Source organism: Salvelinus namaycush, chromosome 31 (assembly GCF_016432855.1).
Source record: "Salvelinus namaycush isolate Seneca chromosome 31, SaNama_1.0, whole genome shotgun sequence".
NCBI lineage: Eukaryota > Metazoa > Chordata > Actinopteri > Salmoniformes > Salmonidae > Salvelinus > Salvelinus namaycush.
Window position 1 is genome coordinate 47758620 of NC_052337.1, and position 25261 is coordinate 47783880.

The following is a 25261-nucleotide window of genomic DNA, read 5'->3' on the forward strand; positions in this document are numbered from 1 at the left end:
GACGAATCAACCATGGCCCTTGAGCAATTTGCTCAAAATTGCTACAGAAAAAAAGGAAGACGGTCAAGCAAGCCGAGTCCCAAGCATCCCCTCAAATTCCATGGGTGGGGGGCAATTTCTCGCCAGGGACCAGGCACATATTTGATTTTTGATGGTAAGTTGGCTATTTACAAAGCAAAAGGTACAGAAAATATTGTAGCCTACACCCCACAGAATGTTATGTGTTGCACAATAATTCACTCTTGCCTCCTTTTTCAGGTATCATGGCACGAGATCTCTTTGAGGAAGAAATCATCAAGAGATATGCTGGACCCAACATTTCTTTCAAGGTAGAATTATAGCAAGATTTTGTTACGTTTAGGCCTATTTACATGTATATTTCTATTATTGTACCTAATTTTGGCTGTTAGGATAAATGTATTTTCTTTCTTCTCCAAATGCAGACAATGACCCAAAACACACTGCTGCCCAGGTTTGCATTGCAAATGAGGACATAAACTGGTTAAGACATCAGCAGAGTAAGTAGACCTTTATGTAGTAAAATAAAGGTTAAATAAAAGTAAATAACACCTACAACACCTTCGGTAGGCCTACACTATATATATTTTTTTTAATCCAAAAATCTCTAAATCAAATCTAATTTTATTGGTCACATACACATGGTTAGCAGATGTTAATGCGAGTGTAGCGAAATGCTTGTGCTTCTAGTTCCGACCATGCAGTAATATCTAGCAATTTCACAACAACTACCTTATACACACAAGTGTAAAGGAATGAATAAGAATATGTACATATAAATATATGGATGAGCGATGGCCGAACGGCATAGGCAAGATGCAGTAGATGGTATAGAGTACAGTTTATATATACCCTACTTTACACCCTACTTTACATACTTTGTATATACTATATATAAAGTGGCATTGTTTAAAGTGACTAGTGATACATTTATTGCATCCAATTTTTAATTGTTAAAGTGGCTAGAGATTTGAGTCAGTATGTTGGCAGCAGACACTCAATGTTAGTGATGGCTGTTTAACAGTCTGAGATAGAAGCTGTTTTTCAGTCTCTCGGTCCCAGCTTTGATGCACCTGTACTGACCTCGCCTTCTGGATGATAGCGGGGGTGAACAGGCAGTGGCTCGGGTGGTTGTGGTCCTTGATTATCTTTTTGGCCTTCCTGTGACATCGGGTGGTGTAGGTGTCCTGGAGGGCAGGTAGTTTGCCCCCGGTGATGCGTTGTGCAGACCTCACTACCCTCTGGAGAGCCTTACGGTTATGGGCGGAGCAGTTGCCGTACCAGGCAGTGATACAGCTCGACAGGATGCTCTTGATTGTGCATCTGTAAAAGTTTGTGAGTGTTTTTGGTGACAAGCCAGCGCTGTCTATGTGGGTGGACCATTTCAGTTTGTCAGTGATGTGTACGCCGAGGAACTTAAAACTTTCCACCCTCTCCACTACTGTCCCGTCGATGTGGATAGGGGGCTGCTCCCTCTGCTGTTTCCTGAAGTCCACGATCATCTACTTTGATTTGTTGACGTTGAGCATGAGGCTATTTTCCTGACACCACACTCCGAGGGCCCTCACCTCCTCCCTGTAGGCCGTCTCGTCGTTGTTGGTAATCAAGCCTACCACTGTTGTGTCGTTTGCAAACTTGATGATTGAGTTGGAGGCGTGCTTGGCCACGCAGTCATGTGTGAACAGGGAGTACAGGAGAGGGCTGAGAACGCACCCTTGTGGGGCCCCAGTGTTGAGGATCAGCGGGGTGGAGATGTTTCCTACCCTCACCACCTGGGGGTGTCCCGTCAGAAAGTCCAGGACCCAGTTGGACAGGGCGGGGTCGAGAACCAGGGTCTCGAGCTTGATGACGAGTTTGGAGGGTACTGTGGTGTTAAATGCTGAGCTGTAGTCAATGAACAGCATTCTTACGTAGGTATTCCTCTTGTCCAGATGGGTTATGGCAGTGTGCAGTGTGATTGCGATTGCGTCGTCTGTGGACCTATTGGGGCGGTAAGCAAATTGGAGTGGGTCTAGGGTGTCAGGTAGGGTGGAGGTGAGATCATCCTTGAATAGTCTCTCAAAGCACTTCATGATGACATTAGTGAGTACTACGGGGCAATAGTCATTTAGTTCAGTTCAGTTACAACTTTGCATTATTGGGAAAAGGAACAATGGTGGCTCTCTTGAAGCATGTGGGAACAGCAGACTGGGACAGGGATTGATTGAATATGTCCGTAAACACACCAGCCAGCTGGTCTGCGCATGCTCTGAGGACGCGGCTAGGGATGCCGTCTGGGCCGGCAGCCTTGCGAGGGTTAACACGTTTAAATGTTTTGCTCACGTTGGCTGCGGTGAAGGACAGCCCGCAGGTTTTGGTAGCAGGCCATGTCGGTGGCACTGTATTGTCCTCAAAGCGAGCAAATAAGTTGTTAAGTTTGTCTTGCTCCCAGACATCGGGGTCCGCGAAGTGGCTGGTTTTCTTTTTGTAGTCCGTGATTGTAGACCCTGCCACATAAGTCTTGTGTCTGAGCCGTTGAATTGCGACTCTACTTTGTCTCTATACTGACGCTTAGCTTGTTTGATTGCCTTGCGGAGGGAATAGCTACACATAGGTCTCCTGATTTAAACCCGATCGAACTTGTTTGGCATCAACTGAAAACATTCATCCATAACTCTGCCAAGCCGACAGGCAAAGATGAACTGGTCAAGGCCATCAAGATTTTTTGGCTAGAGAAATTGACGATACAACAACGTAACAAATACATTGATCATCTCAGCAAGGTTTTACCTGTGGTCGTGGAGCTGGGTGGAAATGTGACTAAAATCAAGTTAATATAAACATTCGCATTTGAATGTCTTTTCTCGTTATTTTATTAACAAAAGCATAAAGATGTTGATGAATAAATACTGTACTGCTGTTTTGAGTTAAAAATGTAACACTTTACAGTACATAAGCATCAAATATTTTGCAAGTTGAGGAATTTTCACAACAGTAGCCAGGTCATAAATAGTCCATTGTCCTGCTAATAGGAAACATTTGCATGATGGGCTACACCTGCTACAGTTGTGATGTCTTCAGTATTATTCTACAATGTAGAAAATAGTAAAAATATAGAAAAATCCTGGAACGAGTAGGTGTGTCCAAACTTTTGACTGGTACTTGCTTAATATTATGGTGTTTCTATTCCATGAAAAAATTATAATAATAAACTCTGGGTTTCTGTTAGGATGGAACGAAAAATATGGCGCTGTACAACGTGATGGTCGGCAGTACAGTACTGGACTATTTAGCTGAAGAATCGCTGTGCCGTGCGGACGGGAGACCGGCTGCAATTGTAAGTCGGCCTAATAAAAAAAAATCCTACTTCTATTAGGCTGTTAAGCCTCATAACTGGCTGAGGTAGGCTCCGAAGAAATAAGACTCCAATTACGTCCTCTTGTTGTCTGTAAAGTCATATTAAAATGAAGATTATTGTTGAAATGAATTGCTCGACTGGTGTTGGTTTTCTCCATCTGTTGGTGTGCAACACTTACATAACAAGTTAGCAATATTTTTAGCACCAGTCACTGTTCACCTCCAATTGATTGCTCTGCAGTTGCCGCCAGTTGTTTTTTAAAAATTGATCCTTTATTTAACTAGGCAACTCAGGTAAGAACAAATTCTTATTTACAATGAAGGCCTACCCCGGATGACGCCGGGCCAATTGTGCGCCACCCTATGGCACTCCCAATCACAGTCAGATGTGATACAGCCTGAATTCAAATCAGGGACTGTAGTAAAGCCTCTTGCACCGACATGCAGTGCCTTATACCGCTGCGCCAAATCCCGATTTGGCCATGACCAATATATATATATTTTTCAGAACATTAACCGTGTGTAGGTAGATGTGTGTATGTAGATGTGGAAAGATAAATCCAAATTATTTGTTGCAAGTTGGGGACTGGGGGGGGTCACACACACCTAGCTCGGCTATTAGACAATTCTTTAGTAAAGGTTGAAAAGTCTATTCAGCTAATAGCCCATCCTGCTACACTTGTGAAAAACTAATAATACTTTTTCCCCTTTCCACGTGTTAGATTCCAATTGATAAAGTGTTTTTAGCCACAATCAGCCTCAACCCCAATTAATACATTTGGGTACAGTCGATAGCGTACTGGACTTCGGGCTAGAATGTTGAGGGTTCGAAACCTGCTCCCTGCTTGTTTCATTGCATTATTATGCCGGTCTCAGAGCAAATAGCCTAGATTGTTACTCACATCTCGTTCCTGCTCTCTTCCACGCATCATTCTCCACCTGAGTGGCTCGCTTGTGGGTGTGCTGGCAGGATGTACTGTTTTTTATTCTGTATTTATGAATTACAAATCAGCCTTTACTTAAATCATGTTCCATCTATTGCATAGTTACAATGTGTAATCATTGATGTCCCAAGAGCGGTAAACACTGTTGAAGTGTATAATTGTAATTCATACATGCAGACACAGCATCATTCAAAGAATGGAGTTTGATACACCTGGTATTGGATATGACTGAACCCCCCAAAAATTGCTCAATACCGATTTTCGTAAATTAACTTGATGACAACAAAATATGCACAATCGTTTGTCTCTAACATATTCCTTTCAACTGTAAATGTTTTTCTTGACTCGTTATGACGTTATAATTACTTAAATTAGCGTTCACCATAATGTTTTGTCAGCCATCTTCGCTGAAGAAAGTCACCAGGGACAGGTGGCTCGCGTCAAATTCGTCATTGGAACCACTCGATATGATTGGTTATATTAAAACCTTGGGACCCAAATGCATAATGAGTGCTCTAACTCTCCCTTGCGGTGGTCTGGAGCAATGAAGCCCTGATGCTGGGTACCTCTAAATCCCGCGGTGTAAGCTCGCAAGGTTTAAAGGAGGAACCACTGTATGATGAAACTGGCTCTCATGAGGCCCAACACAGGAATGGAAGACCCAGAGTTACCTGTGCTGCAGAGGATGAGAATTAACTGCACCTCAGAATGCAGCCCAAATAAATGCTTCACAGAGTTCAAGTAACAGACACATCTCAACATCAACTATTCAGAGGAGACTACGTGAATCAGGCCTTCATGATTGAATTTCTGCAAAGAAACCATTACTAAAGGACACCAATAAGAAGAAGAGACTTGCTTTCGCAAAGAAACAAAAGCAATGGACATTAGACCGGTGGAAATCTGTCTTTTGGTCTGATGAGTCCAAATGTGATATTTTTCTTGTCTTTATGAGACGCAGAGTAGGTGAACGGATGATCTCCACATCTGTGGTCCCCACAATGAAGCATGGAGGGGGTGTGATGGGAGTGGGGTTGAAATTTTTTCAGCCTGTGATTGTCAAGCAAATAACTGCCGGTCTCACAGTAATTGATCGTTAATTAACAAACACATTCTGCATCTCCTGGCTTCCACACTTCCCTACAAGCCACTGATGCAGACCTCTGGGCGGGGGTGTATGCCTTATAATTAACGAGACGTGGTGTGATCATAACAACATTAATGAACTCAAGTCATTCTGTTCACCTGATCTAGAATTCCTCACAATCAAATGTCGACCGCATTATCTACCAAGGGAATTCTCTTCGATTATAATCACAGCCGTATATATTCCCCCCCAAACAGACACATCGATGGCCCTGAACGAACTTTATCTGACTCTTTGTAAACTGGAAACCACACACCCTGAGGCTGCATTCATCGTAGCTGGGGATTTTAACAAGGCTAATCTGAAAACAAAACTCCCTAAATTCTATCAGCATATCGATTGCGCTACCAGGGCTGGTAAAACCTTGGATCATTGTTATACTAACTTCCGCGACGCATATAAGGCCCTCCCCCGCCCTCCTTTCGGAAAAGCTGACCACGACTCCATTTTGTTGCTTCCAGCCTACAAACAGAAACTAAAACAACAAGCTCCCTCGCTCAGGTCTGTTCAACGCTGGTCCGACCAATCTGATTCCACGCTTCAAGACTGCTTCGCTCACGCGGATTGGGATATGTTCCGCATTGCGTCCAACAACAATATTGACGAATACGCTGATTCGGTGAGCGAGTTCATTAGAAAGTGCATTGACGATGTCGTACCCACAGCAACGATTAAAACATTCCCAAACCAGAAACCGTGGAGGCTGCAGGCTGCAGGCCCAGACGGCATTCCCAGCCACGTCCTCAGAGCATGCGCAGACCAGCTGGCTGGTGTGTTTAAGGACATATTCAATCAATCCTTATCCCAGTCTGCTGTTCCCACATGCTTCAAGAGGGCCACCATTGTTCCTTTTCCCAAGAAAGCTAAGGTAACTGAGCTAAACGACTACCGCCCCGTAGCTCTCACTTCCGTTATCATGAAGTGCTTTGAGAGACTAGTCAAGGACCATATCACCTCCACCCTACCTGACACCCTAGACCCACTCCAATTTGCTTACCGACCCAATAGGTCCACAGACGACGCAATCGCAACCACACTGCACACTGCCCTAACCCATCTGGACAAGAGGAATACCTATGTGAGAATGCTGTTCATCGACTACAGCTCAGCATTTAACACCATAGTACCCTCCAAACTCGTCATCAAGCTCGAGACCCTGGGTCTCGACCCCGCCCTGTGCAACTGGGTCCTGGACTTCCTGACGGGCCGCCCCCAGGTGGTGAGGGTAGGTAACAACATCTCCACCCCGCTGATCCTCAACACCGGGGCCCCACAAGGGTGCGTTCTGAGCCCTCTCCTGTACTCCCTGTTCACCCACGACTGCGTGGCCATGCACGCCTCCAACTCAATCATCAAGTTTGCGGACGACACTACAGTGGTAGGCTTGATTACCAACAACGACGAGACGGCCTACAGGGAGGAGGTGAGGGCCCTCGGAGTGTGGTGTCAGGAAAATAATCTCACACTCAACGTCAACAAAACAAAGGAGATGATTGTGGACTTCAGGAAACAGCAGAGGGAGCACCCCCCTATCCACATCGACGGGACAGTAGTGGAGAAGGTGGAAAGTTTTAAGTTCCTCGGTGTACACATCACGGACAAACTGAATTGGTCCACCCACACAGACAGCGTTGTGAAGAAGGCGCAGCAGCGCCTCTTCAACCTCAGGAGGCTGAAGAAATTTGGCTTGTCACCAAAAGCACTCACAAACTTCTACAGATGCACAATCGAGAGCATCCTGTCGGGCTGTATCACCGCCTGGTACGGCAACTGCTCCGCCCACAACCGTAAGGCTCTCCAGAGGGTAGTGAGGTCTGCACAACGCATCACCGGGGGCAAACTACCTGCCCTCCAGGACACCTACACCACCCGATGTCACAGGAAGGCCATAAAGATCATCAAGGACAACAACCACCCAAGCCACTGCCTGTTCACCCCGCTATCATCCAGAAGGCGAAGTCAGTACAGGTGCATCAAAGCAGGGACCGAGAGACTGAAAAACAGCTTCTATCTCAAGGCCATCAGACTGTTAAACAGCCACCACTAACATTTAGTGGCCGCTGCCAACATACTGACTCAACTCCAGCCACTTTAATAATGGGAATTGATGGAAATTATGTAAAAATGTACCACTAGCCACTTTAAACAATGCCACTTAATATAATGTTTACATACCCTACATTACTCATCTCATATGTATATGTATATACTGTACTCTATATCATCTACTGCATCTTGCCATCTTTATGTAATACATGTATCACTAGCCACTTTAAACTATGCCACTTTATGTTTACATACCCTACATTACTCATCTCATATGTATATACTGTACTCTATACCATCTACTGCATCTTGCCTATGCCGTTCTGTACCATCACTCATTCATATATCTTTATGTACATATTCTTTATCCCTTTACACTTGTGTGTATAAGGTAGTAGTTGTGGAATTGTTAGGTTAGAATACTTGTTGGTTATTACTGCATTGTCGGAACTAGAAGCACAAGCATTTCGCTACACTCGCATTAACATCTGCTAACCATGTGTATGTGACAAATAAAATTTGATTTGATTTGGAACATCTACATTCTAAAAAGTCTAATAAAACCATGCAATATAGCCTACACCATCACAATAAACCTATAATTTATTTTAGATAGGTCTGAAGAAGCATGATATGAAGAAAATGTAGTCTATTTCAGAAGAACAGAATAGCACTCTGCGTTGTCCTTATATTAGGCCCTGATATGGCTATGCCATATGGCTGTGGGTTACACTAGTTCATTTAGCAGACAAGATTTGCTTAGAATTCCATGGCATTATTTTATACTATTTTATAATATGAAGAATATAATTGAACCCAGCTGAATAAAATAGAAAGGGTATTTTCTCCAAACGATTTGAGGGAGTGCGGACATGTGGCTATTCTGTGTTGAGCGGTTAACGAAGAAACAGTTACTCTTATTTGCTTAATTTAGAGTTATTTAACTGTAGTTATGATACAAATGTTGGGCTATATGTTTAGATTTTTAATACATTCTAAGGCTACATGATGCGACTAATGAGGATTCGAAAAAGTTGCATGAAAGGCATGAGCTCTGCTTTGTTTTTTGCGCAGGCTGTACACACTTCAGTCTCTCATTCACAATTGACAAGCACTTGATAATGGCTCAAATTTCCAAGCTGCATCCCCTTTGTGTGGCCATAATCCCCCTAAAAAATCCATGCATTTTGCGGTTGTGCCCTTGGGCTGCATATAATAATTATAATTCCCTTCTCCCCGCTGCATGCAAAAGCACCTCTCACTCACATGGTTCTCAGTCACGTGATCCGGTCTTTCTCACAGGCTACAAGTTAAGACACATCAGGGACGCAACTAAGCGTGTCCTAATCCAATTCCGAGGCGCATACTGAAGATATTGGAAGAACTGTTCACATTTACTTTTTTGTATTGTTAGCTAGCTAGCCTAACAAACAGCAAAAGCACGAGCCTATGTCAACCTAATATCCCCCATTGTCAACTTTTGTACTTTCTATTCTGTGCAAGATTTTTTTCTTTTCTTCAAACATAGTCCGGGACATTCTCAAAAGTGACCACAAATGTGATTATGCATGTAATGCTTTTATTATAAAAAAAGGTGCATTTTGGTGAAAATGATCTTCCCAAAACGTTAAACTCACGTGCTGCGTATGTATGCCAGCTAGGCTTTACAAACATTGTAAAGCGATTAACGTGCTTCATTTTAAGAAGTTATGTCCACTTTAGTGTTTGATGCAAACCTTATCAAAACATATAGGCCTATGGGCTAGGCTACATGGGGTGTGCAACTATGATTTGAAAAAGTCGCAAAAAAAGGCATGCCTTATTGGCATCATTCACTAGGCATCATTCACAAGTCATAGGCTTATATTGTCACCCATCACACTATTCTTGATTTAATCTTATCACATAATATATGTGTGTGAAATTTGTTTTGATTTAGAATGGACCATTATCATTCACCTGTCTCGAAACAGGGGGGAAAAATATATGTAATCCTTGCAATTAAATAGCGAATGGAGTACGCTTTCCCCGTAGTTAATTTTCATGCCAGCCAGGTAGGCTGTAATCCTGTTGTAAAGAGAAGAAATGTGCTTAATATTAGGAAAGTTGAGAAATTAATATAGTAGGCCTAGCCTATAGAAAGCTGATGGAATACTCCTCTTTTTCATAGGGGCCATCACTCTTTTTTCTTGCACAATTGCATAGCCTATAGAAATGTTGCACAACATGAGCTCATGGGCTCTCATGAAGTGTTTGATTCGATTTTCAATTACATTTGCATTGATGTCAGACTGATTAGAGGGATAATAGTGCGTGGTACCAGTGCGTGGTACCAGGCAGTTAGCAAGTTTGGAAGGCTACTAATGACCATCAGCAACATCAGAGCTTGGAGAAGCCTAATTACCGTGACTAAATGGTCACGTGGAATTTGACTGCCATCATGACTCGCGACAGTGGGTGTGGCGGTAATTCGGTCACCGTTACAGCCCTAGTCCTGACTACAGCTCTGTCTTCTGTGGCAAAAGCAGTCTCGGCTGGTTGAAGCGGAGTGGTAAGGATCATTTTTAGTGTTTCAGTTTTCCATGAATCATCATAATCCATACAGAGAGTTTACAGTTAAAATGCCAAAATAGCTACATGTGCAAACGTTATCGTCTCAACTGTATCAAAAAGTAGTTTCCATTGCTAGCTATTGTTAGCTAGCCAGCCAGTTACAAACAGGGAACGTTATTGCCAGTTAGCTAGATGAGCTAGCTAGCTGAGCTGGTCAGTTGCATTCTGCTGTTAATGTTGATTGCTGATGTGCTAAACCATTCATGATGATAATATTTTTCATGTTTGTCAGTTTGTCATGACTAACTAGCTAGCTACTGAAAATTGCCACTGTGGTGCGAATGCTAATCAAACTCCATGTTTTCAGGTATAGGGACACATGCTAAGTTGGCTAGGCAGCCATGATGAAATATTAGCTAAATAGCTAGCTAGCTATTGGATTATAGATTGAGGTCGTTTTTTTTGCACGTTCAACTAGCTGGCTAGCTAGCTGAATACCATTTACATCTAGCCAGCTAGTAAATATGAAGCTAAATATATACTGAACAAAAATATAAAAACGCATCATGTAGTGTTGATTCCATGTTTCATGAGCTGAAATAAAAGGATCCAGAAATGTTCCATACACACAAAAAGCTCTCAAATAGTGCACAAACTTGTTTACATCCCTGTTAGTGCGCATTTCTCCTTTGCCAAGATAATCCATCCACCTGACAGGTTTGGCATATCGAGAAGCTGATTAAACAGCATGATCATTACACAGGTGCACCTTGTGCTGCGGACAATAAAAAGCCACTCTAAATTGTGCAGTTTTGTCACACAACGCCACAGATTGGCATGCTGACCGCAGGAATGTCCACCAGAGCGGTTGCCAGATAATTGAATGTTAATTTCTCTACAATAAGCCGCCTCTAACATTGTTTTAGAGAATTTGGCAGTACGTTCAACCGGCCTCACAACCGCAGACCACATGTAACAACGCCAGCCCAGGACCTCCACATCTGGACAGCTAATGTAATTGAGGAGAATTTATATCTGTAAAAAAGCCCTTTTGTGGGGAAAAACTCATTCTGATTGGCTGGGCCTGGTTCCGGCTTCCAAATGGGTGGGCCTGGCTCCCAGGTGGGTGGGCCTATCCCTTCCCAAGCCCACTCATGGCTGCGCCCCATAGAGTCGGGCCTAATTTATTTATTTAAATTGACTGATTTCCTTATATGAACTGTAACTCAGTAAAATCGTTGAAATTGTTGCGTTTATATTTTTGTTCAGTATAGATAGTTATCTTGTGTCTGCATTGTTTGGTTGGAAGCAGGTTGAGTGTGTACCAGAGGAGGCCGGTGGGAGGAGGTATAAGAGGACGGACTCAATGAATTGTCAGGAATGGAAAAAAATGGAACGTTATCAAACACATGGAAACCACGTTTTTCCTCTGTTCCATTCCAGACGTTAGAATGAGCCCTTCCTCGTATAGCGCCTCATACTAACCTACACTGGTGTGTAAAGGGCATTTTAGTACAGCTGTAGCAGTCAACAGGCAACAACAAGCTATAGGGGATTAATTAATTCATGTTTTAACCTATTCTTCTGGAATTTGTCTTTCAGCATAAACCTGCTGTCACCACAAGTAGGAGATGAGCGAGGGAGAACAAGAAAAAAACAGGTATTTTGTCATTGTACTTTTAGCTTATTGCTTGAAATTGGGGGTCAATAAATGTTATTTTGTCATGCTAAGTTTCAATATTTGGTCTATTTTTGTTTGATTTCATCCTTTACAGCTTCTATTGTCTGTAGCCTGCTGGATATTGGTGGGAACTGGAATGCGCTGTTGAGCCAGAGCATCCCAAACCTGCTCAATGGGTGACGTCTGGTGAGTATGCAGGCCATGGAAGAACTGGACATTTTCAGCTTCCAGGATTTGTGTAAAGATCCTTGAGACATGGGGCCATGCATTATCATGCTGAAACATGAGGTTATGGCGGCGGATAAATGGCATGACAATGGGCCTCAGGATCTCGTCACGGTGTGCACTCTGTGCATTCAAATGGAGATCGATAAAATGCAATTGTGTACATTGTCCATAGGTTATGCCTGCCCATACCATAACCCCACAGCCACCATGGGCACTCTGTTCAAAGCGTTGACATCAGCAAACCGCTGGACAACAACACCTGCAATCTGTCCAGTACAGTTGAAACCGGGAAGAGCACACTTCTCTAGCATGCCAGTGGCCATCGAAGGTGAGCATTTGCCCACTGAAGTCAGTTATGACGCCGAACTGAAGTCAGGTTAAGACCCTGGTGAGGAAAATGAGCATGCAGATGAGCTTCCCTGAGACAATTCCTGACAGTTTGTGCAGAAATTCTTCGGTTGTTCAAACCTACAGATTTATCAGCTTCCTGGTATGACATGGCGCCGGTTGAGATGGCTGCCGTTTTACAGACTTCTAACCAGCTGTGCTATTGTGTGTTTTTTTTCGCATTATTTGTAACTTATTTTGTACATAATGTTTCTGCCACAGTCTCTTATGACCGAAAAGTGCTTCTGGATATCAGGGCAGCGATTACTCACCTCATACTGGACAAATATTTTTTCTTTAACAAGTCGGATGCGAAAGATTTACTTCAGACATCCGACAAGGCCCAAATCCCCGTCATTCGCATGAGAAAGAGACATATCAGGGACGTAGTTCGGGGTGCCTTGTAAGGATCCGACGGCGAGTGGGTAATCTGCCTCTACCATCAGTCCTATTAGCCAACGTACAATCATTGGATAACAAAATAGACGAGTTACGTCCACGAATATCCTACCAATGGGACATTAAAAACTGTAATATCTTGTGTTTCATCGAGTTGTGGCTGAACGATGACATGGATAACATACAGGTGGCGAGGTTTACACTGCATCAGCAAGATAGAACAGTTGCCTCCGGTAAGACAGGGGGTGGTCTGTGCACAAAATGTAATATTAAGGAAGTCTCGAGGTTTTACTCACCTGAGGTAGAGTATCTCATGATAAGCTGTAGACCACACTATTTACCAAGACAGTTTTTATCTATATTTTTCGTAGCTGTCTATTTACCACCATAAACCGATGCTGGCACTAAGACCGCACTCAATGAGCTGCATAAGACCATAAGCAAACAGGAAAACACTCATCCAGGTGGCGATCCTAGTGGCTGGGGACTTTAATGCAGGGAAACTTTAATCCGTTTTACCTCATTTCTACCAGCATGTTAAATGTGCAACCAGAGGGGAAAAAAACTCTAAACCACCTTTATGCCACATTCAGAGACGCATACAAAGCTCTCCCTCGCCCTCCATTTGGCAAATCTGACCATAATTCTATCCTCCTGATTCCCACTTAGAAGCAAAAACTAAAGCAGGAAGCACAAGTGACTCACTCAATAAGGAAGTGGTCAGATGAAGCAGATGCTAAGCTACAGGACTGTTTTGCTACCACAGACTGGAATATGTTCCGGGATTCCTCCAATGGCATTGAGGAGTACACCACATCAGTCACTGGCTTCATTAATAAGTGCATTGATAACGTTGTTCCCACAGTGACCATACGTACATACCCCAACCAACTGGATTACAGGCAACATCGACACTGAGGTAAAGGGTACAGCTGCCTCTTTCAAGGAGCGGGACTCTAACCCGGAAGCTTATAAGAAATCCGGCTACACCCTCCAACAAACAGGCAAAGCATCAATACAGGACTAAGATTAAATTGTACTACACCGGCACCGACTGCAAACTATTACAGACTACAAAAGGGAAGCACAGTCGCGAGCTGCCCAGTGACACGAGCCAACCAGACGAGCTAAATTACTTCTATGCTCGCTTCGAGGCAAGCAAAACTGAAGCATGCATGGAAGGATTGTCTTGGCAAAGGAGAAATGCTAACTAACAAGGATGTAAACAAATTTGTGCACATCATTTGAGAGAAATAAGCTTTTGGTATATATGGAACATTTCTGGGATCTTTTCTTTCAGCTCATGAAACGTGAGATCAAACCATTTACTGTTGTGTTGATACAGTGCATTCGGAAAGTATTCAGACCCCTTGACTTTATCCACATTTTGTTACGTTACAGCCTTATACTAAAATGTATTTTAAAAATCCTCATTAATCTACACATAATACCCCAAAATGACAAAGCAAAAACAGGTTTTTAGAATTTTTTGTAAATGTATTAACAATAAAAACAGAAATAACTTATTTATATAAGTATTCAGACCCTTTGCAATGACACTTGAAATTGAGTTCAGGTGCATCCTTTTCCCATTGATCATCCTTGATGTTTCTACAACTTGATTGGAGTCCACCTGTGGTAAATTTAATTGAATGGACATGATTTGGAAAGGCGCACACCTGTGTGTGTGTGTGTGATATATATATATATATATATCCCACAGTTGACAGTGCATGTCAGAGAAAAAACCAGGCCATGAGTTCGAAGGAATTGTCTGTAGAGATTCGAGACAGGATTGTGTCGAGGCACAGCTCTGGGGAAGGGCACAAACATTTCTTCAGTATAGAAGGCCCCCCAAGAACACAGTGGCCTCCATCATTCTTAAATTGAAGAAGCTTGGAACCACCAAAAACTCTTCCTAGAGCTGGCTGCCCGGCCAAACTGAGCAATTGGGGGAGAAGGGCCTCGGTCAGGGAGGTGACCAAGAACCCAATGGTCACTCTGACAGAGCTCTAGAGTTACTCTGTGGAGATGGGAGAATCTTCCAGAAGGACAAACATCTCTGCAGAACTCCACCAATCAGGCTTTTATGGTAAAGTGGCCAGACGAAAACCACTCCTCAGTAAAAGGCACATAACAGCCCACTTGGAGTTTGCCAAAAGGCACTTGAAGGACTCTCAGACCATGAGAAACAATATTTTCTGGTCTGATGAAAATAAGATTTAACTCCTTGGCCTGAATGCCAAGTGTCACGAATGGAGGAACCCTGGCATGGTGGTGACAGTATCATGATGTGGGGATGTTTTTCAGCGACAGGGACTGGGAGAGTAGTCAGGATCGAGGGAAAGATGAACGGAGCAAAGGAAAGATAGATCCTTGATAAAAACCTGCTCCTTAGCGCTCAGGACCTCAAACTGGGGCGAAGGTTCACCTACCAACAGGACAACAACCTTAAGCACACAGCCAAGACAATGCAGGAGTGGCTTCGGGACAAGTCTCAATGTCCCAGCCAGAGCCCGGACTCCATCGAACAGCTATGGGGAGACCTGAAAAAAGCTCTGCAGCGACGCTCCCCAGCCAACCTGACAGCGCTTGAGAGGATATGCAGATAATGGGTAACTCCCCAAATACAGGTGTGCCAAGCTTGTAGCGTCATACCCAAGAAGACTCGAGGCTATAATCGCTGCCCAAGGTGCTTCAACAAAGTACTGTGTAAAGGGTCTGATTAATTATGTAAATGTTTTTTCAGGTTAATTTTTTATTCATTTGCAAACATTTTTAAAAACCTGTTTTTGCTTTGTCATTATGGGGTATTGGGTGTAGATTAATTAGGAAAAACATGATTTAATCAATTTTAGAATAAGGCTGCAATGTAACAAATTGTGTTAAAAGTACTGAGTACTTTCCAAATGCACTGTATTTTTGTTCAGTATATTTTTGAGAAGATCAGGGCTTTTGCAATGAAAAGGCCATGGACAGTACATGTCCTGCTCTAAAGGGCTGGACAGAAATATGTTCTCAGGCTAGATTCCTTTGTTCATATCATCACCTGAACCAAAGTCACTCAAATAATCTTATGATACAGACCTAGGTAGTGTTTTTACCTAAGCCTTTGTTTTTTAAGTTTTTCCTAATTGTAAGCTACTACCTTTAGTTAATAAAGTATTTTAATGTTGAAATATTTTCTTTGTTTTTTAAGTACTTACAATGTGAATTCTTTAAGAGAATGTAGTCTAAGGCTTTAGACTACAGGGTATGAACGACGCTAAATGGGTGTACACAAAGAGCAGCACTGTAGCTGTTCAATGTGAAAGGTTATCTTTATTATACAATAGGCAATGTAATACTGTTAATGGTTTGCCTAATGGAGGAACTTGGTGAGCTAATGTTCAGAAAATCCAATTTGGCAAAAGTATTCCTTTTGTAAATATTAGTGCTGAGCGATTAGTGCTTTTTGAGGTTGGTTCGGTTTCGGTTCGATTATTTAAAAAATAACATTTCAATTTCGATAAAACTTAACATTAAATGCACTATGCATTATGTGGGTTGAATGCTGTAACAGAATAAAACAATGAATAAAAGTCTGATTACCGCTTATTTACCATAATTAATTCACATGACTTTAATAAAATAATTCAGTTGTGTACATTTCATTTGATGACTATTACTTTATTCCAAGTCCTCATCTCATCTCTATAGAGCTACTGCATATGATATCTGTTACATCCGAGAAGTTAGCATTATTAGTGAATGTGCATGGTTCTGGTTAAACTTGTAACAAAACGTTTGAAAGACATAAGTGATTAAACTATTTTGATAAAATAATATAATGATTAGTGGGTCTCAATGTTGTGGTAGGCTTATATTTAGCCTAGGTATAATTTCACAAGCCCTGAATTCATTAGATTACTCCTGACTGTTTGAAATGCAGTGTACTTAACGTTTATTTGTGCAAGAAATCTTATTTAGAGAAAACGTAAAAATTCCGATAAATATTGTGAATCGCTCATAAGTTTGAAAAAAAGATAGATATGATTTTTAGGCCATATCACCCAGACCTACAGAGTAGCCCCCACCCTAAACTCCATTACATCCCACAGGCAAATTAAACCGTACAAATACTGTAGCTTCACTCCACAATAGTTTATTGTGAAATATACGGTCTCAAGAGAACCAGATACCTTAGACCTGTGATTCAACATATAACCTGCTGCAAGCAACACTAATTGCCTAGTGAGTATGTGTACCTGATAATACTGCTGTGCTCTGGGGTCCACAGGTGCGGGTGGGTACTGAGCAGGAAGATATGATCCTCTGCCATCTGGGTACTCCGGGTAGGCACCTCCGTAGTATCCCCCATACACCTGCCCTGGAGGAGGTGGGCCGTACCCCAGCTGGCTTCCCAGAGACGAGGGAGGTCGCTGTGGGTCTGTAGGGGCTGGCTGGGCTGGAGGAACCCCGGTTCCTGGTGGAGGGGGGTTGGCTAGAGGCACATGTCCCCGAGGTCCAGGGTAAGCCGCAGAGGGGGTGGGTGCATTCCCCGTGGCAGGACCCTGCATTGGGGGTGGGTACTGCCCTTGCGGTGGTGGTGCTCCACTGAGAGGGGCTGCAGGGTCATCTCCTTGGCCTTGGTGACCAGGCTGGGGCACAATGGGTGGCTCAGAGGGTGGTTGTTGGGTGTTTGGGGCCACTGGGGGGGACATGGGTTCGGCAGGTATCTGTGTTGTGGAGGCGTCCTCGTTGCCTCTACCCACCTGCTGAGCATCTTTGGTGACCTGCAGGTAAAACCCAGGAGCGTTACCCGCCAGGGGCAGGCCCTGCTGGAGGGAGAGAGGTGGCAGCCCTGCGGCTTGGTTTGGGATCTGAGATTGGTGCATAGAAAAATCAAGCAGCTCGTAATTTGAGAGCTGATTATAATTGGCGGCACCAGGAGCAGCAGGAAGAGGAGCCTGCAAATTAACAGGTAGAGAAGAATGGTTGTTTCCGCACATTGATTGGACCTTTGAGAGAGGGGACCGAGCAGGCTGGGACAGGGATGGTGGGGGCGTGATCTCTGGTTTAACCCCTTCCCTGTCATCCCGAACAAGATTGAGGGGGCTCTGGCTAGAGGCGGCGCTGAAGCTCATTGGTGTAGGGGTAAATAATGGGTTCTGATTGGAGCGCAAGGGAGGACCGGGCTGTGCGGCACTGGCCCCTTGAGCCTGCGAGGGCGGCCTCACAGGTACTGTGGCCTCCCTGGGGCTGATCTGATTGGCTGCGAATGCAGGGTTACTGGGAGGAATCACACTGTAATTGGAGGTGGGTGGGGCAATCAACACGGGCTGGTGGAGTGATTCAGACACCAGGAGAGAGGCATAGCCCAGATTGGGCTGCGAGTCAGACGTGTCCCCCTCACTCACCTTAGGAGGGTTCTCCAGGTTCTCCGAGGGGTGCTGGGAGGGCGGAGGGGCGCATTGAGGGGGCTGAAGGTCCAGGGAGCCATCCTCGGGGGGCTGGATGACCTCGGCACTGGGCTCTCGCAGTGGGGCAAGGACCGGAGGGGCAGCGGGGACAAGCAGGATGTTGGTTCCCAGGCTAGCGGGGTCATGTTGGGCCCACAGGGTGGTGGCAGGGCTCTCACAGGGCCGGTGGGCCACATGAGCCCGGGACGAGGGCCTGGAGTGGGAGTGACTCAGAGGGTATGCAAGAGGAGGTGCTCCAGCTCCATCCCCAGCTTGAGTGTGCCCTGTAGCTGCTCCGTAGACATTCTCAAGGTTGTCTGGAGGCTGCTCCAGGTTCCCAGGCAGAGAGTCAGAGCCCCTCTCCGCCACCATCCGGGCACGGTCCACCTCCGCCGGGCGCACTGCGACACTGTGTGAGCGCACAGGCTCAAAGGAGGAGTTGGCACTAGCCTGGAAAATGCCGGTGGGTTTGGGAGGACTGGGCGTAGGGGGTTGGCTGTGGCACATTCTCTCCGGGATGCTCTGGTAAGCAGCGGCCATATTCCCGGCCGGAGAAGTGTCAATCTGCTCAAAGTAGCCTCCGGCAGCGGCTGAGGAGAATGCGTCCTCTGAGGGACGAGGGCTCTCCTGCTGGATGAAGGTGCCCACCACTCCTTGGTGCCGGCGTGGAACTGTACCAGTGCCGCTGCCGTGGCTCAAGTTGCTGTAGCTCGAGGACACGCTGGCAGAACGTATGGGCCGGGGGACAGAGTCGGGGGTCTCCAGATTGGGGCCTGCCTCGTAGCAATCTCCCCCGTGGGCGGCTGCTGCAGCAGGGCTGTTCTGGTGCTCGCTGGGTAGGACCTCCTGGTTGGGCACACACTCCAGGTTCTCCACATGGTCAAACTGGGCCTCAGCAGGTTTCTGCTGGATGGGTTTGCCAGCTCCAGGAAAGTTACCATCGTTCATGTAGGTTAATGATTGGCCAGCTTGTGGGGGGGGCCCACGGGTGGCCTCTGCACCTGCCACCGGGTTGGGTTGGGGTTGAGGGGATGACATCTGCTGGTGATTATGGGAGGGCTGGAAGTCCTGGAGACCATTCACTGCTCCGGCTCCCTCTCCGGCGAGGGTCTCCTCGTTCTCCACGTCGTTTCCTTTGAAAAACATGGAGATGGTGCCGTCTGGGATGAAGGGGACCGGCGCTGGGCCAGGGGTTGATGCATGGTAAGTTCCATAGTGGGATCCATGGTGAGACCCGGCCGAGTCGTGCCGATAGTGAGATCTGGCTGAGTCGGGCCGAGCCAGGCCAGGGCCAGCACCCATCTGGTGGTAGACCAGGTCCTGGGGGTGCTGGTTGAACCAGGAGTCCAGGGTGGCTGAGCTCTGGCTGAAGTAGGTCTGAGCCTGAAAATGGGCGTTGTGTTGCTGGGGTGTGTTCGCACCTGCCAGGTCAGGCCACTGGGAGCTAGTAGGCCTGTCTGGGTGCTGAGGAGGTGGTTGGGGCTGGTGTTGCTGCTGGGGGTGTGTTGGAGGGGTGCTGTGGGGCAAGGGTGTGTGTGGAGATATCTGGGACTGGGGAGCGGCATTACAAACCTGGGGTAGAGGATCACTAGTGGGTTGGAAATAGTTCTGAACCGACGGGGGGCGGCTCCCATGGTCGGGCACCCACTGAGACAAAACGGGAGGCACAGGCTTAAAGAGCATCGCCTGAGGGTGATGGTCTCCTCCGTGGTCCTGGCCATAAGGCGCTTGGCCAGACATAGGGGCTGAGGCCATGGGAAGGTGTCCTGGGGTCATCGAGGGTGCTGGCTCCCTAGAGTTAAAATAGCCCTGCTCTGCACTTGGTGGTGCATGGCCTGGCGGGCCAGGTAGCTGTCCAGGAAAAGGGACAGGGGACGCAGTACCGTGAGGGGTTAAGATGCTTACCCCTGGGGTAGAGGGCGGTGGTGGGCCAAGGGGCACAGCCCCAGCCTGTGCACTATCCAGTGGTTGTGGTTGGTGCAGCCCCTGACCCATACCAGCCTGGTGGTACATACTGGGAGGCGGGGCTTGCATAGGCAGAGGGCTGCTATTGGGTGGCGGCGGGTGACCACCTGTAGCCATAGGAGGAGGGGCTTGCCTGCCAAATGCAAAGGGGTCTGTCATGGGCTGGGCAGGTAGTCCCGACATGACCGCTGCTCCTGTATGCTTGTGGGGCCTTGTCCTCCGGAAGGCATTGGGCCCAACGCTGGCAGGAGGGGGGCCGGATGCACCAGGGGGGCCGGTCCGAGGAGGGGGCTGCATGGCTGCAGTTCTGACAGGTCCAAGGACCAGGCCACTCGATAGTGACGTCACTGAAGAGGTTGAGCTCAGACTTGGCTGTAGGGAGAAGAGAGAAAACAGTAGGGTTATTACTGTGCTTTTGTTGGACTGACCCACCACACCCATATTTGCTCCAAGCTATGTACCTAACCATCTTGTACAGCGTGGCAGTTCTAATGTAAGCCTGATAACAGGCTAAAGATTCTAGAAGATTGTGGAGCTCCAGAACAAAAGCATTGAATTCCAGAACACAAGCACCCCACTTTCCTTGACCAACAGGATTGCATTTGTTACATCCGATTCTCTGCAGCACCCTGAAGTCCATTCTAGCAATTTGGCCATATTTCTGCTAGTGTACAGGAAATGCAGAAATTCCTGAGTAGCTTAAGGATTTAAGGAGGATAAACCTTTTACACCCGCTTATCCACACAAACAGACCAAGATATTTATTTGTGTATAGGTGAAGTTGTGTATGTGCGGTATCTCACTGTACCGTGTAGCTCAGTTGTTGGAGCATGGCGCTTGCCATTCCAGGGTTGTGAGTTCAATTCCCCAGTGCAAAAAAGTAATGAAAATGTATTCACTCAATATTGTATGTCGCTGTGGATAAGAGCGTGTGCTAAATGACAAAAATGTATCTCCAACAACCGCTTGACTTCATCAAGGCAAACTGAGCATATTTAAAAGGCTTTTGTGGTGAGTGTGCTACATCCTAAAAGCAAATTGTGTGGCAGCGATAAAGACTGCTAATCTCGCATTGAACTTTGGAGTTATGGTCATTTTCACAACAGGAAAATAAAGCATTTTACAACATCCAGAGCCATGTTAGCTATGCATTTGAGCAAATAATACCTAATTAATGAGATTTTCCACAGACCTATACTGAGGGAATTTCAGAACACTCATGAATCCTTATATTCCAAACATTACTGAGAGGGGAGCGTGTTGCGTTGGGATATCTACTGCCACTATGTCTGTTTGTCATAATATGACACTTGTCACTGAGGGAGCATGGCGAGGGGTTTGCTGACATAAGCAGCTGAAATGTCAGTATGCAAGAGGATTAGCGAGCGGAACTCTGATCGGCCAGATCTAGCTAGCTTTTGTTGGACGACCACTTTGCGCCTTGTATGCGCCACTGCTGTCACGACCTAGAAGGCAATCGTAGCTATATAGCTTGTTCCAGTCGCTGGGTTTCATCATGAAAGCTAGGTAGGATCCTAGCTTGCTCGCTTCCATGGATTAAACATTAAGGACGACAGACGGCAAATTTCAATTTGGAGACATCGTAGATAAATATTGCATAACGACGTTAGCAATAGGTTATGAAAGCGGAAAAGGACCCTAGAGCTTTTGTGCTAAGCGTCAGTGCTATCCGGAATCCTTGGGACGTCCCTACCAATTTTAAATGTCAACTTCAATGGGATAGGGACGTCCCAAGGATCCCGGTTAGCACGGACCGTGTGCTAAGTGTCAACGTCAAACTGAGCTGCATTCTAGCTAGCCAACTAGGCTACCACTATGAAATAGATAGCAACAAGCTAACTGCAATAAAATATAGTTAGCTAGCTAAAGTACTGTCCTATCCTTGACAAACCACCAGGTTACATCCTTCGGACAACGTGTCCAATGTTAGTTAGCTATTTAACAACACAACTTCGTGAGTGAATAATTTTGAGAGTCCGTACAGCTACCGGACATTGGCGTCTACAGAAGCTAGCTACCTACCTAACGTTAGCTATCCAATTTAGCTAACGTTAGTTAACTGATTTATTGCAGCCAACATTTGTTCACAGATTGAGAGAGCAGCACATCAAATGGATGACACAAAACGTGTTGATTAACTTAGATAACATACAGAATATTACAGGATTGGATGTGTAGCATCAATACGCTGTTATTACAAGACTTAGCTACAAATCCGGTATCAGGAACTTCGGATATAGCTAGCTATAGCCTTTTCACGATTTACTTGATGACTGACAGGTAAGTTATAGCTAGCCAACATGTACATAAATAGCGAATTATTTCTACAATACTCTGAATACCAAAATACTGACCATTAGTCCTTACGAACAACACATTATCTTACCTCTTTACGATAAAATAAAAGATGAAATGAAGGATTAAATAGGAAGTTCTTACAAATGTACAGGACAGTGAGGCTGAAACACAGCCGCCATATTCGATAAACACATCCTACTAGGCTACGTGTATGCTACCAGCAACGTCACTCTTGTGCCACGTTCAAAACAACTAGGAATTAAAAAATCTCTGACTTCAGTGCGTTCAAAACAACTAGGAACTCTGAAAAAAAACGAGTCCGTCTGGGAAAATTCGATTTGAACGGTCATCCAAGTCATAATTCCAACTCGGGAACTCGAGCCTCTTTCTAGAGCTCCGACCTCAAGATCGCTGATGTCATGATTTGACCTTGTATTTTTCGGAGTTCCAGTTGTTTTGAATGCGGCATAATAACAAACACAGTTGCCTCAAGGGGTCAGGGTTCCGGTCTAGAATCACGGTTTCGACTGATCCTACAGTCTTGCTTCGTTACTGCAGTTTAACTGAAGCCCGGCCCAGAAAGACAATAGAGCCCCACAGTGGAGGTGTCATAATACTCATGAAAACCTAGTGGTCAAGCGAAAATGGTTCCAAACGTTTATCCACCATTAATTTTCCCGTATGGGGTTTTAGAAACACTTAAAATAAGGGCTGTGTTTCGTGTAAGCTTCCCCTGGAGTGACGATTTGATAGCAAAGTAAATCTCTTTCGGACAAGGTGACTTTTATCAATATATTCAGCTCTATTTACTCAAAGATTAGAAAATGAAAATTATCATCAAAATAGAAATCATGCAAAACTACAAATCCCTGCAAGCTCCTGCACATAATCTCTAGCTGACACCTTTGCAAACAGGTATTGTGTCAATTTAAAACCAGCAGAAGACAGTTCACAGAATTGTCCATTTTAAGAAATGTAGCCAATTTATTCATTACTACATTTACCTAACATTAGATAGTTAATCCAGAGATTCTTAGCCTTGCCTCGATTCAGCAGTCTAGTCCAGATCATCATTGCATTGGTAGTTCTTTATGATAGCCACATTAGCAGTGATTTAGCATTTCATTTTTGGGGGGTAAATAGAGGCAAATATATTGCTATATATTCCCGTATGGGAAATATGAATGGTGGAAAAACGAGTGGAACCATTTCCCTGTTTGACCACTAGGTTTTATGGGTATTAACTCATACTATGGCACTCTATTTTCATAGATAGCCACATCACCCGATTAGTATACAAACAGGGATGGGCAAAAATGTAAAAATACAATGAGAAAATACAGATACAAAATACCATAAAGAAATGTATTAACATAAACTACAAAATACATGTATTTTGTATTTTAAAATACAAAAATGTATTTGCAAGTAGCCGGCCTGAACAGCAACAACATTCTCAGTAACGGTTATGAAAACGTTTTACTAGTTATTGTAGTATAAAGGACCGCGCACTTAATCTGAAAGGAGTTACGGTCTTGAAGCTACTGATGAGTTGTGATCTAAAGTCTGTTAATAAACCTTGTTATTTTATATTTTAAGTTATGTTTCACTAGTCATCTATATACCCACCTAGTCAACTAGTCCTCCGGTCATAAGAAACTACAACATGGTATCAGAAGATGGTCCGGTTTCATCACTTTGTCAAGCACAATCAACAGAGCTAGCATGAAAATGGCGCCAAACCGAAGTTGAGAGTGAGCTAGCTTACTGAATTCTCCTCAGAGCTAGCAGCAAGTGTGACAGCGCAAAGTTACTGACGACAACCAATGAGTTTTAATCAGTCAGTAAAAGTGATCCTAAATACTGAAGATGTACTTCAAGTTACCACTAGGGCTGTTACAGGTGACCATATTACTGCCACACCAGCGGTCACAAGTCATGATGGCAGTCAAATTCCACGTGACCATTTAGTCACGGTAATTAGGCTTCTCCAAGCTCTGATGCTGTTGATGGTCATTTGTAGCCTACCAAACTTGCTAACTGCCAGGTACTCAGCACTCTATTGTCCCTCTAATCACTCTGACATCAATGTAAATGTTAGCGAAAATCGAATCAAACACTTCATGAGAGCCCATGAGCTCATGTTGTGCAACATTTCTATAGGCTATGCAATTGTGCAAGAAAACAGAGTGATGACCCCTATGAAAAAGAGGTGTAATTCCATCAGCTTTCTATAGGCTAGGCCTACTATATTAATTTCTCAACTTTCCTAAATTTAAGCACATTTCTTCTCTTTACAACAGGATTACAGCCTACCTGGCTGGCATGAAAATGAACTACGGGAAAAGCGTACTCCATTCGCTATTTAAGTGCAAGGATTACATATATTTCCCCCCCCCTGTTTCGAGACAGGTGAATGATAATGGTCCATTCTAAATCAAATCAAATTTCACACATATATTATTTAGTATATTTAAAGACAAGATTAAATCAAGAATAGTGTGATGGGTGACAATATTAGCCTATCACTTATTTATTTATTTATTTGTTTACCCCCTTTTTTCTCCCCAATTTCATGGTATCCAATTGTTAGTAGTCACTGTTTTGTCTCATCGCTACAACTCTCGTACGAGCTCGGGAGAGACGAAGGTCGAGAGTCATGCGTCCTCCGAAACACAACCCAACCAAGCCGCACTGCTTCTTAACATAGCACGCATCCAACCCGGAAGCCAGCCGCACCAATATGTCGGAGGAAACACCGTGCACTGTGCCCGCCTGCCACAGGAGTTGCTAGTGC

At 44.7% G+C, this 25261-nt stretch overlaps 1 protein-coding gene across 5 annotated transcripts in view; it reads right to left on the reverse strand.

Annotated features, from left to right (window-relative positions):
• The window catches only part of sec16a (SEC16 homolog A, endoplasmic reticulum export factor), a 78171-nt gene extending 55521 nt beyond the window's left edge, over positions 1 to 22650 (reverse strand). For 4 of the 5 annotated variants that reach the window (XM_038970337.1, XM_038970339.1, XM_038970340.1 and 1 more), the window contains exons 1-2: positions 22553 to 22650; positions 16987 to 20517 (exon numbers count right to left, since the gene is read on the reverse strand). In XM_038970337.1, coding sequence (XP_038826265.1) covers positions 16987 to 20442 — 3456 coding nt within the window. In that variant the 5' untranslated portion in view covers positions 20443 to 20517; positions 22553 to 22650. The remainder of the gene's footprint in view (positions 1 to 16986; positions 20518 to 22552) is intronic. The other variant, XM_038970341.1, reaches the window with a different exon arrangement.
• Positions 22651 to 25261: the final 2611 nt, after the last annotated feature.